The sequence below is a fragment of the Tamandua tetradactyla genome, chromosome 23, assembly GCF_023851605.1.
Source record: "Tamandua tetradactyla isolate mTamTet1 chromosome 23, mTamTet1.pri, whole genome shotgun sequence".
NCBI classification, from domain to species: domain Eukaryota; kingdom Metazoa; phylum Chordata; class Mammalia; order Pilosa; family Myrmecophagidae; genus Tamandua; species Tamandua tetradactyla.
In genome coordinates, this window is record NC_135349.1 from 39,582,673 (window position 1) to 39,595,754 (window position 13,082).

Sequence of the window (13,082 nt, forward strand, 5' to 3'; positions counted from 1 at the left end):
GATAGTGAAACCTTTACGTTCTCTCCCATATCTGAGTAGTGTATTTTTGAGATCGTAGAAGGTCTTAGACATACTTTATTCAGATCTTTTTGAAAGAATTCTGTAAATTGAGACAAACTAAATAAGAATGGCAGAGTAGTTAAGAACTTGCATTAGACTCAAATCCAGGACTTTCTAGCTATGTGACTTTGGGGAAGTTACGTAACCTTTCTGATAATCAGTTCCTTTATCTGTCAAATATGTGTTAGAAATATCTGATTCATGAGTACCTAATGGCAATTACTTCCTGGCTGCTCAATAGGTGAGGCTGTTAGTTTTCCCTTTATTCATTCACTCAAGTATTTGCTATATGCTAGACATTGTTCTAGGTACTAGGGATGCAGCAGGAAACAAAATAGGCAAAAGGCAATTTCCCTTTTGAAGATTATGTCTAATGAGCAGAAACATAATGAACAAAATAAATACCTTCTGTGTTATATTAGAAAGTGTAAAGTCCCATGGAGAAAATAAAGCATGAACAGAGGACCAGGTATAAAGGAGAGATGTCATTGCTAGGTAAGAAGGAATTGGTGGTTAGGTCAGTCCATTGTTTGGGTGAACAGTGCCTGCTAAGCAGTTTGCAAGGTCCTCTGATACCCATCATCCATGACACTCTCACAGCTTATTTGGGAGATTGTCGGGACAACCTGTGAAAGAGGCAAAACCTACCCAGCAGCTCACAATCTGTGAAAACAGAGGCAGGGCTAGTACCCAGCTCGGCCCAGTGTCTGTTCTTCTGGGGTGCCATCGATTGACTCTTTCCAGCTGCCCCAGGAAAGCAAGTCAACAGGAAGCAAAACTGAAGGGAGGAGAGCATCATCCATTGCTTTGTGTGGTGGGTCCATTGTTACTGCTAAGCTGCCCTCATCCCTTGGGTGGGAGAACCATGTACCCTTTATTGGCAAGGTACATGTGCATTTATGAAAGGACATGTCAAGGTGTTTACTGATAGACTTTGGCTCCCAACCTTACCTCCTCTGGTTGTGGCAAATGCACAGTGCAGAAAATAACCAGGTCCCTCCCCAAACATCTGTTTCCCTTCGTCTCATAAGCACCCCCAACAAGCCCAGACACGAGCCTCTGTCACCTTCTCCCAGTCCAGACCTAAGTTCCCAGAGGCCCTTCTTCATTTTCTAAGACCTGGGAAATTGCTTGTCTCTATTTACTCATAATTAACCCAAGCATACATTTACAGCCATCTCAGTTTTTGAATGCAGTAAATACAGCAACCAATCTCCCAACCCCATGAATATTTCATTTTGGAGATTACTACATAAATATTGTATTTGGATATTATGGTCTGGAACACATCACATTAAAATTGCGAGATGGTGCTGTTATCCCACACAATGGAACATGAATTCAAAAAACGGTTCCATAGGAAGAAAAATTTGCAAGTCCTCTCACCTGTATTACTTTTCTGTGTCTTGGTTAGTCTGGTTAGCATGAAAGTTTTGCTTTATTTAAAACTTATAAGTTTCAGGGTGTTCAAGTATACCGCTGGACATTTTGATGTAATCACCGCCAACCAGAGTTGAGTTAGGATTTTGTTTTCCTGAATTCAGGAACTTCTTTTAATGGGTCAGTTAGAGCTCAGTTTTTTTCTGCAGGGTACCATCGTAAGCATAATGAAACCCTTCACTGGAACATTCTCCAGCAAGAGCATGGCTTGGCTGATGAGCTTGGTTCTTTGCCTGTGGAAACATGTTTTAGGGAAAGAACAGGGCCAGGTGTGTTAGGCTCCTGGGTGTGTTGGACTGACATCTGCCCTTGGCTCCTGCGCCTCTTCCAAAAAAGTATCAGCTTTCTCGGGGCCCTTATTAATCCACCTATAATACCTGCCAACAGCCTCTTCATCATTGTCAATGAGTGGCCAACATCTGGGCATGTCCTCTGCTCCAGCAGGAGACAGTGCTAGGGACATGGATTTTTTGAGAAGTTTCATCCATTCCTGTCTACCCGATGCCTGTGGTTTCACAGTGTCTAGTCTGCTGGCTGCTGGAACGCAATACAGTGGGACTAGAACAGCTTTTAAAAAGAAGGAATTCATTGAGTTGCAAGTTTACAGTTCTAAGGTCATGAAAAATGTCCCAACTACAGCAAGGCTATAGAAATGTCCAATCTAAGGCACCAACAAGAGGTTACCTTCACTCAAGAAAGGTTTCTCTCTTAACTGGAAAGGCACATGGCAAACATGGTGACATCTGCTAGCTTTCTCTCCAGGCTTCTTGTTTCATGAAGCTCCCCCAGGAGCTTCATCTGCAAAGGTCTCTGGCTATGAGGGTTCTCAGGATTCTCGCAGCTCTGTCATGACTCTTTCAAAAATGCTTCCTCTTTTAAAGGAGTCCAGCAAACTAACTATGACCCACCTGGAATGGGTGGAGTCACCTCCCTCTAATCAAAAGTTAACACCCACAATTGGGTGTGTCACATCTCTGTGGAGATAATCTAATCAAGTCTCCAGCCTATAGTGCTGGATAGGGATTAAAGAAACAGCTGTCTCTACAAGATCGAATCAGGATTAAAGCATTGCTTTTCTAGAGCACATAATCTTTTCAAACTAGCACACATAAGGAGCTCTGGGCCCATGCAGGGAACAGGTCTGTTCTGGAATTCAGCAGGACCAGAAGAATGGACCATCTCCAACCTCTGAACCCTGAGCAACTGCCTTCCACTCTCCTAGGACCTCTAAGGGGTGGTAGAAAGGAGAAAACCAGGATCTGTTCTTATGGGCTTCACCCTCTAATGGGCAGAGATTTTATTCTGAAAACGGAGTGATGAAAGCTCCTATGTGCAAAGAACTGTAAAGGCACAGACCAGGAGAATGTGGAGTGGCTTAGTCAAAGAGGTAGCATGTATGTGCTTCAACCATCACCACCTGCCCATGTCGAGGACCTGAACACAGTCCCACCCTTCATGGTAGTGATGAAGCTGAAATCATTCAGGCATGTCTTAGGTCTCAAGCCAAGTCATCAAGACTCAGTCAAGCCCTTAGCCTGTCTTGTCTCTCTTCTTTCTGTACTACCTCCATTTTCCAATGATCTCTATACTCATAGGAATAAGATGGCTGTCAGAATCTCTAGGCTTACATGCTCTTATCAAAAAATCCCACAGAAAAGACCCCCTTCCAGTAGTTCCAGAAAATTTCAGTCTCGGCTTGAGTTGTTGTCCATCCCTGAACCCAGAATGGCAGCGAAACTGCTGGGCTCAGCCTGGGGCACGTTTCCACTCCTGGCGCTGGGGGCGAGTTGCAAACCCAAGCGAACTGAGGGTTGGAGAACAGTAAACATCCCAAGTAAAATTGAAGTGTGGTTCCCAAAAAATCTGGAATGGATGCTGAGCAGGAAAGACTAAGGAATGTAATACTGATACATGCTATGATGTGGATGAACTTCAAAAACATTATGCTAAGTGAAAGAAGCCAGACACAGAAGATCACGTTGTATTGATTCCATACATAAGAAATATCCAGAACAGTTAAATCCATAGAGATGGAAGGCAGATTAGTGATTGCCAGGGCTGGGGGGTTGAGGAGAATATGATGGAAAGTAACTGCTTTTGGGTCCAGGGTCTCCTTTGAGGGTGATAAAAATGTTTTAGAATTAGATAGAGGTAATGGTTGCAGAACACTAGGGATGTACAAATGTGACTGAACTGTATACTTTAAAATGGTTGATATTGTTTCATGTGAATTTCTCTCAGTAAAAAATGCATGGCCCAACACATGACCACCACAAACCATGACGCCAGCCAGAGTAAGTTCTGTCTTAAGCTGTGTGGTCTCCTCCCAAGCTCCCATCTTTGGCTAGGCTGTTCCTCGTGTCTCAAATGACCACAGTCTCCTTTCCATTCACCTTCACAGCCTAACTCAGATGCTGCCTCCTCCAGGAAGCCACCTCCGTCAACCAAGCCCATGGGTTCCCTGGCTTTTGTTTAGCTCACTCTGTGGCTCAGTTTTCTGGAAGTTTATTGATACTCCTTTAGCCGTGTTTATCTGTGGATCTGTGATGTCTCCTCATTAGACTCTGAGTTCCAGTAAGAAAGGGCCTATGGTTTATACCACTTCCTGTCTTCTGCTCTACCCAATGCAAAGCTCTGAGAGTGGTGGTGCTGGGCAGGCATTTGCTTATTTATGGTTCAGTCAGTCATTCATTGGGTATTTATTAAGCATTTACTGTGTACCAAGTATACAGCTATGAGAAAAAACAAGCATGACACTAACTCCCCTGGAGGAGATAGACACTAATCAAAGAACCACACACATACATAATGGCAAGCTGTGAATTGACACATCTGTAAAATGTTTAATAAAATTGCTGTCCTTGGGGTCGTCACTACAGTTAAAGTAGATGCTCCATGTAAAACCCTTGGACTGATAATTCTCAGTATGTTTTAACCACCAAGATGATAGTTATGGTGATGATGATTGCTCTAGTTTGCAAGCTGCCAGAATGCAATATACCAGAAACAGAATGGCTTTTAAAAGGGGGAATTTATTAAGTTGCAAGTTTATAGTTCTAGAGCCATGAAAATCTCCAAATTGAAGCAAGTCTATAAAAACATCCAAATCAAGATATCAACAAGAGGTTACCTTCACTCAGGAAAGGCCAATGAAGTTGAGGGTTTCTCTCTCAGCTGGAAAGGCACATGGCAAACATGGCAACATCTGCTAACTTTCTCTCCAGGTTTCTTACCTCATGACGTTCCCCCAGGGGTGCATTCCCTCTTCATCTCCAAAGGTCTCTGGCTGCCTGAGCTCTTGTGGTTCCATGACTCTGCTCTGTTGCTCTCAACATTTTTTCCAAAATGCTTCCTCATTTAAAGACCTCCAGGAAATTAATCAAGACCCACCTGGAATGAGTGGAGTCACATCTCCATCTAATCAAAAAGTTAATATCCACGATTGAATGCGTCACATATCCATGGAGATAATCTAATCAAAAGATACCATCCTACATTCTTGAATAGGGATTAAAAGCAGTTGCTCCCACAAGATTGGCTCAGGATTAAAACATGTTTCTAAGATATATAATCCTTTCAAACCAGCACAGTGATGATGATGACAATGGTGATTAAGATGAAGATAGTGGTGATGATGATGATGATGGTGTAAGGTTGCATGTCAGGACTGAGGGGGTAAGTTTTGAACAGCAATCTGATGGATACATTGGAGTTAAGTAGGTGAAGATGGAATGGGGGGAAGGCAGAGCATTCCAGGTATGTACAAAAGCCTTGAACAGAAAGCTGCTTATAATGGTCGGCACTTAGAGTAGGAACATCTTGATGGTGACAATGGAGGGAGGCATTCCAAGGGGAAGGTTATTTATCAGGGCTTGACAAATCCAGATTCTGAACGAGTGTAAGATTTGGCAGGCTGGAGGAGCAGAAGTGTCCCTGGGTCAGGCACCTCTAGACTGTAAGCTCACAACTAGACAGCTAGCTGCTTTAGAACAAGGACCATCGGTACTTCTCTTTGAACCTTCCCACCAGGGGCCAGTGCGATACCTGACACATAGTAGGTGTAAAGCAGATGCCAACCGTGAATGAACTAGGATTTGGAGCCAGAAAGTTTCATTCTAGCTCTGTCCATTCTCCCAAAACACCCACTTTATCAGCTCTTTGACCTTATAGCTTTGCTGTCTGCATGGAAAAACTAGGAATGCCAGTTATACCCCTCCTGACTTGTGAAATCCCATATAAGATGATTATATATTCTACGGTTGGAGTTAGTAACATGGAGCTAAGGAGCAGAATTCAGGAGACCTTGGATGGGAAAAAAAATTATATCTTTATTTTCACTAACCTCCAACTGAAGTTTAACTAAATGTAGGCAACTAATCACAGTAGTATTATCGGTAACTGTGACTTTTTAATGAATGAAATCACATACTTTCATATCACATTATTGTTGGAGCAGGTATCTCTAAGTATCATTTACTCGTACCACTTCTTCAAAATTATAATAATTATTAAACACGCCAGTAGCTGTTGTTATTTAATCTTGTCCAAGGAGCACACATGTACCTACATCATATATTTGGTGTTTTTTTTAAGATACTTTATAATTATGTGTGTTTTAATTGAATGCATTTAAGAGCATCATTCTGGATGGCTGCGTCCACCAAACTGCCAAAGCATCTGTGGCATAAAAAGGTTAAAGTTCTCCAAAGAAGTAATTGCAACTGATGATCATTGTTGACTACCTGTGAGATCTTGGACAAGTGCCCTAAACTCTCTGTGCCTCAGTTTCCCAATATGTAAAATGGGGGTAATAATAGCACCTGCTCATAGGGATGTGGTGATGTTTCACATGCCCATGGCTTGGTACCTGGTACACAGTAAGTGCTCAATAAATGGCATTGCTACAATGGTGTCATTTTGCCTGAGCTCTAGGTGGAGCCCCCTCTTTCTGGGCACCTTTGGGCTAAGGGCTCCTTTGTGTCTCCCAGGTTTATCCGGAAACAAGGCCTGGACCGGCTCTTCCTGGAGTGTGACGCCCACATGTGGCGCCTGGGGGACCGGCGGATCCCAGAGGGCATCGCTGTGGATGGTGGCTCCGACTGGTTCCTGCTGAACCGCAAGTTTGTGGAGTATGTGACGTTCTCCACAGACGATCTGGTGACCAAGATGAAGCAGTTTTACTCCTACACCCTGCTTCCCGCCGAGGTGAGCATCCAGGAAAAATTCCCCCAGAAAGGTAGGGGCTGTTTGTAGCCTTTTGAGCAAAGCTGATGCTGAATTCTTGGCAAAACAATGCTAGGCCCACATACACAGTTCCCAGGCACTCAGATGACAATGGACACCTGCATTGGCCACCAGGGATCCCGCTGTCACAGGGGGCCCCAAGTGCCCTCCAGTTTGCACGTGGCATGGATGCACAGAGCTGCCACCAGCATCTTTCTCAAGATGTTTGGCCCCCATGGGTCATGAAATCATCATGACAAACAGAGTTTGTTAGAACAAGATACTTTACTTCCATTTGCTAGAAAACTGTCATTCACTATATATATCATCTACAGTGATGACAGCATCCCGTCGGGTTATGCAGTGTGTAACCTGCACAACTGTATATGCCAGCCCATCCAGGACACACTCACATCATACTTTACCAGATCCTCCTCAGTCACCGATCGTGTGATAACCACCTTTTTAGCACCGAGAATCCCTTTGCTCATTTTGAATCTAATTCTATCATTCATTGACAGAGAACAGTATTGGCCTCATCAGTCATACCCTAGAAATTCCAGGGATCCCAGGGACAACCAGCCAGGGCTTCCGTGGCCCTGCCCTAACCCTTACTTCCTCGGCAATCATTATGGCCAAATGCAGGCCTAGCATTTCCCCTTTGGCTTCTGAAAGTATTTGAAGAGCTCAGGAGAGCCCACTACCACTTTTCAGACCCCAGGGTGGGAATTTATTCTAAAACTCCCCTGACAGGCATAGAGAGAGAGAGAGAGTTCTGAAGTGTTGCCGTGAACATGCCAGCAGCCTTCTTATCATGTCTGGTCTGGGGGATTCTGGAATCATCTCCCTGGCATCCAGTTCAGTTCACCTTCATCCTAACTTCCAACCTCAGAGAACTCCAGAGCTGGTTCCATTTCTGTTTAAGCCTGTGACACCTCTAACGAATAGTGGGATGTTCTCCCCTGGCTGTGCCCCCAACTCTTAACTACCGGGACTGTGTTTTTCTAGAGGCCAGACAAAAGACAGTGTATCTCATTTAATGGTTTCCACGTTCCTCAGCAGTGGCTGGGGCACTGCCAAACTCCGGGCAGGGCTGACTGCCCACGCCCCCGAAGCAGAATGATGGAGTTTGTCATCACCAGGCTGGGTTTTATTATTCTGCACACATGTTAAGTAATCAGCTTTTAATCCTATTTCAGCAAAAAAAAATCACCTTTTCCCTCAATTCTGATAACCTCCTCATCCATTATCTTGCAGAGAATTTCTGTATCATTGTGAAAGGATGCAGGGCAGTCAGTAATTGGGTATTTTCTTCCTCGGCTTGATGGAAGATATGTGTCTTTGTGGTCTTGCAGTCCATTCAAGCTTAAAATTCAGAGTCACTAGCATGCGATTTAGCATCACCCGAGGTCAGCAGGGAGTGGTGGATGGGGTCTCGTTTTACCCATTCACCCGGTTAAGAGAGTGTCTGGAAATTTGGCTTTTTTTATTAAGATGCCTGTTCCACCCCTGTTGCTTAGTGCTCTCCGAAACTCCATTCACATTTTCTGCCCCTTGGCTGCCCCAGAACACACAAACACACATTTTCCTGCCTCCCTGTTAGATTCTTCTCCCTCTTAGCATCTCTGTCCTTCCCGCCTGACTCCCAGGCCACCTCCAGGGGGCTGGTATAGAAGAGAATTGAAAATTGTACCTTTATATTTATAATAAACAGACACAGACCCCACCCACCCACCCACACATACACACACAAACTGCTTCTGCCAGGAAATTGGGAGAGAATGTATTTTCATGATAACTGAGACAGTGTCCCAACAGAAGTTCCTCTCTCTCTCTCTTTCTCCCTCTGGCATCTCCCAGTAGCTCCAACCATCGTCTCTCCTCTCTGGTTTCTCCTTCCGCTCCGAATGTTGTGTCTTTGGTTCCTTGGAAAGTCTGGCCAGTGGGCCTAGAATTAGAGGAAAAGCATGGCTCCTGGTTCAGTATCATGGACAGCAAGCAGCCTTTCCTCCCTGCCTCCCTGCTGTACTCACCTCTGAGGCAGGGCAGGCGGGATGCCTTCCAGTCCCAGGCGTCTTGCATCCAGGAATCCAGCCTCCTTCGCCCAGGGGTGACATCCCAGGGCATCTGTCTTTGTTATCAGGATATCTCAGACCTGAACGCCCTTGGTTTCAGACTTGGCTGTTTGCCAAGCAAAAGCCCTCTGGACCCAAGGTTATCTGGAATATTATCCTCTGTGTTGACAACCTTGGGGACTTTTCCTTCTGATGAGCAGGAGAAAAGATGTCCTGGGTGATAAGACATGTCCTGACATCAGATTCTAGGCTGCCGGGGAAAGGCAGTTTAGGAAAGCACGCAGAGCTAGAGATGTCCACCCAGAATCCAGCCAGGCTGGACAAAATGTTCAGCCCTCCCTTGAGTTGGGCACGCCGGCAGCCGACCCCGTTTGCAGGCAGAGAGGACAAATGAGTCTCTGGGAGAGTCCCTCCGCAGTGGGGTGATCGTGGGGAAGGACCCCCCCCCCCCCGCCGGCCCCATCCCAGCCTGCTCCGAGGAGGCTGGACGAGGTCTCAGGCCGGACCCCTCCCTCCCCCGCAGTCCTTCTTCCACACGGTCCTGGAGAACAGCCCCCACTGCGACACCATGGTGGACAACAACCTGCGCATCACCAACTGGAACCGCAAGCTGGGCTGCAAGTGCCAGTACAAGCACATCGTGGACTGGTGCGGCTGCTCCCCCAATGACTTCAAGCCCCAGGACTTCCATCGCTTCCAGGTGAGCCCGCTGGCCCTGCCTCACCCACGCATTTCCAGCCAACCTCTGCAGGCCGCCAAGGCCAGGCCCGCCAGGTATCTTAGCCTCGGTCCCAACCCTGGGTGTTGACGGCGAGGAGACCATCAGCCATAGTCAGCAGGGACAGAGCTTCCCACACCCCAGGGCCATTCCCACGCTTTGCCTGATTGACTCAGTAACCCCCACAGCAACCTAATAGAAAATGTGTTATTAATCCAAGTATGATTATCATCATCAGCACTCTTCCATTTTATAGATGGGGAAACTGAGGCACAGAAAGATCAGCTTGTCCAAAGTCACACAGCGAGTAACGACAAAGCATTACGTTTAACCCAAGTTGCTTTGTCTCCAGAGACCACTTTTTTATCCACTTCTCTCTACTGCTTTTCAGGGAGAATCCCCTGAGGTATTTGTTAACAACACATTTCTAGGTACATAATTGAGTCTATCGAGGGCACAGTTTCTCATCCTCAGCACTCCTGACATTCAGAGCTGGATAATTTGCTGTTGCATGGGGCTGTCCTGTGCTTTGTTCAGCGGCATCGCTGGCCTCCAGGTGCCATTTAAACCCGCCTTCCCGTGTTGTGACAGCCAAAAATGTCTCCAGACATTGCCTGGGGGTACACACGCACCCCCGGCCATGAACCACCAAACTAGGTGAGGTCTGAGAGTTTATATTTTTAATATATTACACGTCAGGAAGTTCTGATGAGCCGCCAGGTTGGGAAGTCCTTGCACCCTGTAAACTCAAAGGAGTAACAAGAGGTGAAAGTGTCAGTACCTTCTCAGCAGTCCCTGCGAGAAGCCTAGCAGTCCCTGCACAGCCTAGCAACATGCAGGTCTGGGGAGGGCAGAGGTAGAAGGTAATAAATGTGCATCTGCTTCCCATGAGCCCAAGGGTGCCTCAGTCCCCAGGGGTTCTATTCTGGACAGAGCTCCTTCTTGTCCCCTCTCTGCCAGAACCATGGCCTAGAGACTGAGCGTCTTCCTCAGTCCCCCTCTCCATGCCCAGGCAGCTGCCAAGAGCACAAACAGAACACTGAGAAAGGATTAAATGAATCTCTTTGAGATCAGTAGAACCACCGTGTGGAGATGGAGTAGTGCCAGTTCGGAGGAGGGGTGGAGGAACCAGTGCCAGGCTAACCCGGCCCCTGAGATGCTTCCACTGCCCCACCCTGGGATGTAACCATAAAGTCCAGGGAAGGACATAGGCTGCCTGCACAGAGCTTCCAGTCCTTTTGCCTGGCTCCTCCATTGTGGTCCGCGGATAGCGGCAACATCACCAGGGATCCTGCTAGAAAAGCAAACTCTCAGGCCCATGACAGACCTCTTGAGTCACATCTGCTGGGCAATTTGAATGCTGTTTGTGTTTGGGAGGTGTCGGGTAGGATTTTTGCGCTCTACCAGGCTGTGTGCCAAGCCCTCTGCCAGCTTGTCTTTACTATGGCAGATATCTTTCTCCATCGTGCAGGTGGGGAAACTGAGTCACAGGGCAGTGAATTTCCTTGCCCAGGGCCACACAGCTAATTAAGTGGTAGGACTGGGAACCCATTAGGTGTTTCTAGTTTCAGAGTCCAGGCTTTTCCCCCCAGACCCCACTGCCATCCTGGCTTCATGCCTTCCCAAGGTATAGAAAAAACAGCCATGTCCAACCTGCCATTTGATTTCTTCTCAAGGTTCTCAGCCAGCAGTCTTCGGCTACCACAAGCAGTTGCTGCAATAAGGCTCAGTGTAGGCCTGTTTTGGTGGCAGATCAGGGGCTACCCAGGGACCTCCTCAAACCCATGTAAATTTAGGCACAAACTTGGGTGACATTTTAGCTCTCCATTGTCCAGGCAGAAAAGTTCCATTCCGTAGAAAGAAGACTGCCACGGGGGGGATGTTTGACCTATTCAAAAGAAATCCCACCTTTGCAGAGGACTGGTTGTTGTACTCGCTGCAGAGGACTTCATCATTTAGTGCAAGTATCCCAGAGCCGATTCTTGGGAATGCTCCTGGGTGGCCACATTTGTATTCCAGCCCCAGCATTCTGGGGACATCATGGTCTCTGGTAAAGACCAACTCACAAAGAGGCCCAAGTCATCTGCCACAGCTCCTTCTTTCACAGTAAACAAAGATCAAGAATATCCCCCTGATGTCTAGAATCAAGAAACAGCTGCCTGTAAGGAACTTGGAGTTCTTGTTCAAAGAACGCCAAGGAAGAGAATGATAAATATAGCAACATGTCCTTTTCGCAGATACGGCTGTGATCGGAGAATTACTAATGGAGAAAGGAGGCTGCCCTTACAGTTCTCTGCCTCCAGAAAAAGAGGGCTTGCAAGCCCCTTGGGCAGATGGTAGCAGTGTTAGGGTTAGGGATCATAGTCATATGATAATAGCAGCTAACTCTGGGTGCCAAGCACTAGTCAAGCCCCCATGGAATCTTCATGACATGGTATTACTGTACCCAGTTTTAGGAGAAAGAAACTGAGGCCCAGAGAGGTTAAATGACTTGCCCAAAGGCACACAGCCAGAAAGTAGGAGAGTGAGGATTTCTAACCACGGGGTCTGACTCCTCCAAGCTACTCTAAGGGAACCATCTCTACCACTGGCATGACCCAAGGGGCCCAAAAAGCAGAGATGTTATGGGATGTTTAGAGTGAGGCTAAAACTAGGGACTTCTGGTTTACTCCATTAGTGACTTGAACCTAAGGAGATGTAGTAGAGAGAGCATGGGTTTGGGAGTCATCAGATATAGGTTCGAATTTTCCCTTTACCACTTATGACTTGGTGAGTTTATACTTATCACATTACCCCTCTGAGTCTCAGTTTCCTTATCAGAGGCTCTGTGAAATGGGAATAATGTCAGCCTTGCAGAGTAATGTGCATGCTCATTTTATATTCCTATGTTAATAACACTAATCACAAACACAGTGCCTGCTGTATAGTATGAGCGCAGTAATTATCTTCATTATTGTTACTGATGCTCAGAAGCGAAAAGAGTGCTAGACCCAAATTCAGGTCCATGTTAATACTAAATCGTAAACTCCTCAAGGGAGGGGGCCTGTATTTGACTTGCTTTTGTAGTCCTTTGTCTACAGCTGCTTTCGCACTACAATGGAAGAGTTGAGTAGTTGCAAAGCTGAAAATATCCACTATCTGGCCCTTTCCCAAAAATATTTGTCAATCTCTGCCCTGACCACAGTGTAAGACCTGGTATATAACAGATGTTCACAGTTTTATTTCTTTGACGCCCAATCCTGAATCTTAATCCTGGTTCTGCCACCAACTTGCTGTGTAACCTTGATTAAATTTCTTCACCTCTCTGGGCCAGAGTTTCCTAAAGAGCTTACTTTATGTCCATGGTCCTCAAATACTGGGAGGCTTGTTTTGGATTCAGATTCCCGAATCTCATTCCCAGAGATTTTGATTAAGTAGTTCTGGGGAAGGGCCCTAGACTCTGTATCTTGAAAAGCTTCTCAGGTGACTGTTGCAGCCAGCTCTGATGTCACATGCATTGTCCTCAAAGTTTAGTGAGCAAATGAATCACTTGTAAAGCCTTCTCAGATGGATTCCTGAGACTGATT

General features: G+C 46.2%; 1 protein-coding gene across 2 annotated transcripts in view; it reads left to right on the forward strand.

Moving 5' to 3' along the window:
- XYLT1 (xylosyltransferase 1) overlaps positions 1 to 13,082 on the forward strand; it is a 316,574-nt gene that overhangs the window by 279,485 nt on the left and 24,007 nt on the right. For both annotated transcript variants that reach the window (XM_077141677.1, XM_077141678.1), the window contains 2 exons: positions 6,489 to 6,705; positions 9,322 to 9,498. In XM_077141677.1, coding sequence (XP_076997792.1) covers positions 6,489 to 6,705; positions 9,322 to 9,498 — 394 coding nt within the window. The remainder of the gene's footprint in view (positions 1 to 6,488; positions 6,706 to 9,321; positions 9,499 to 13,082) is intronic.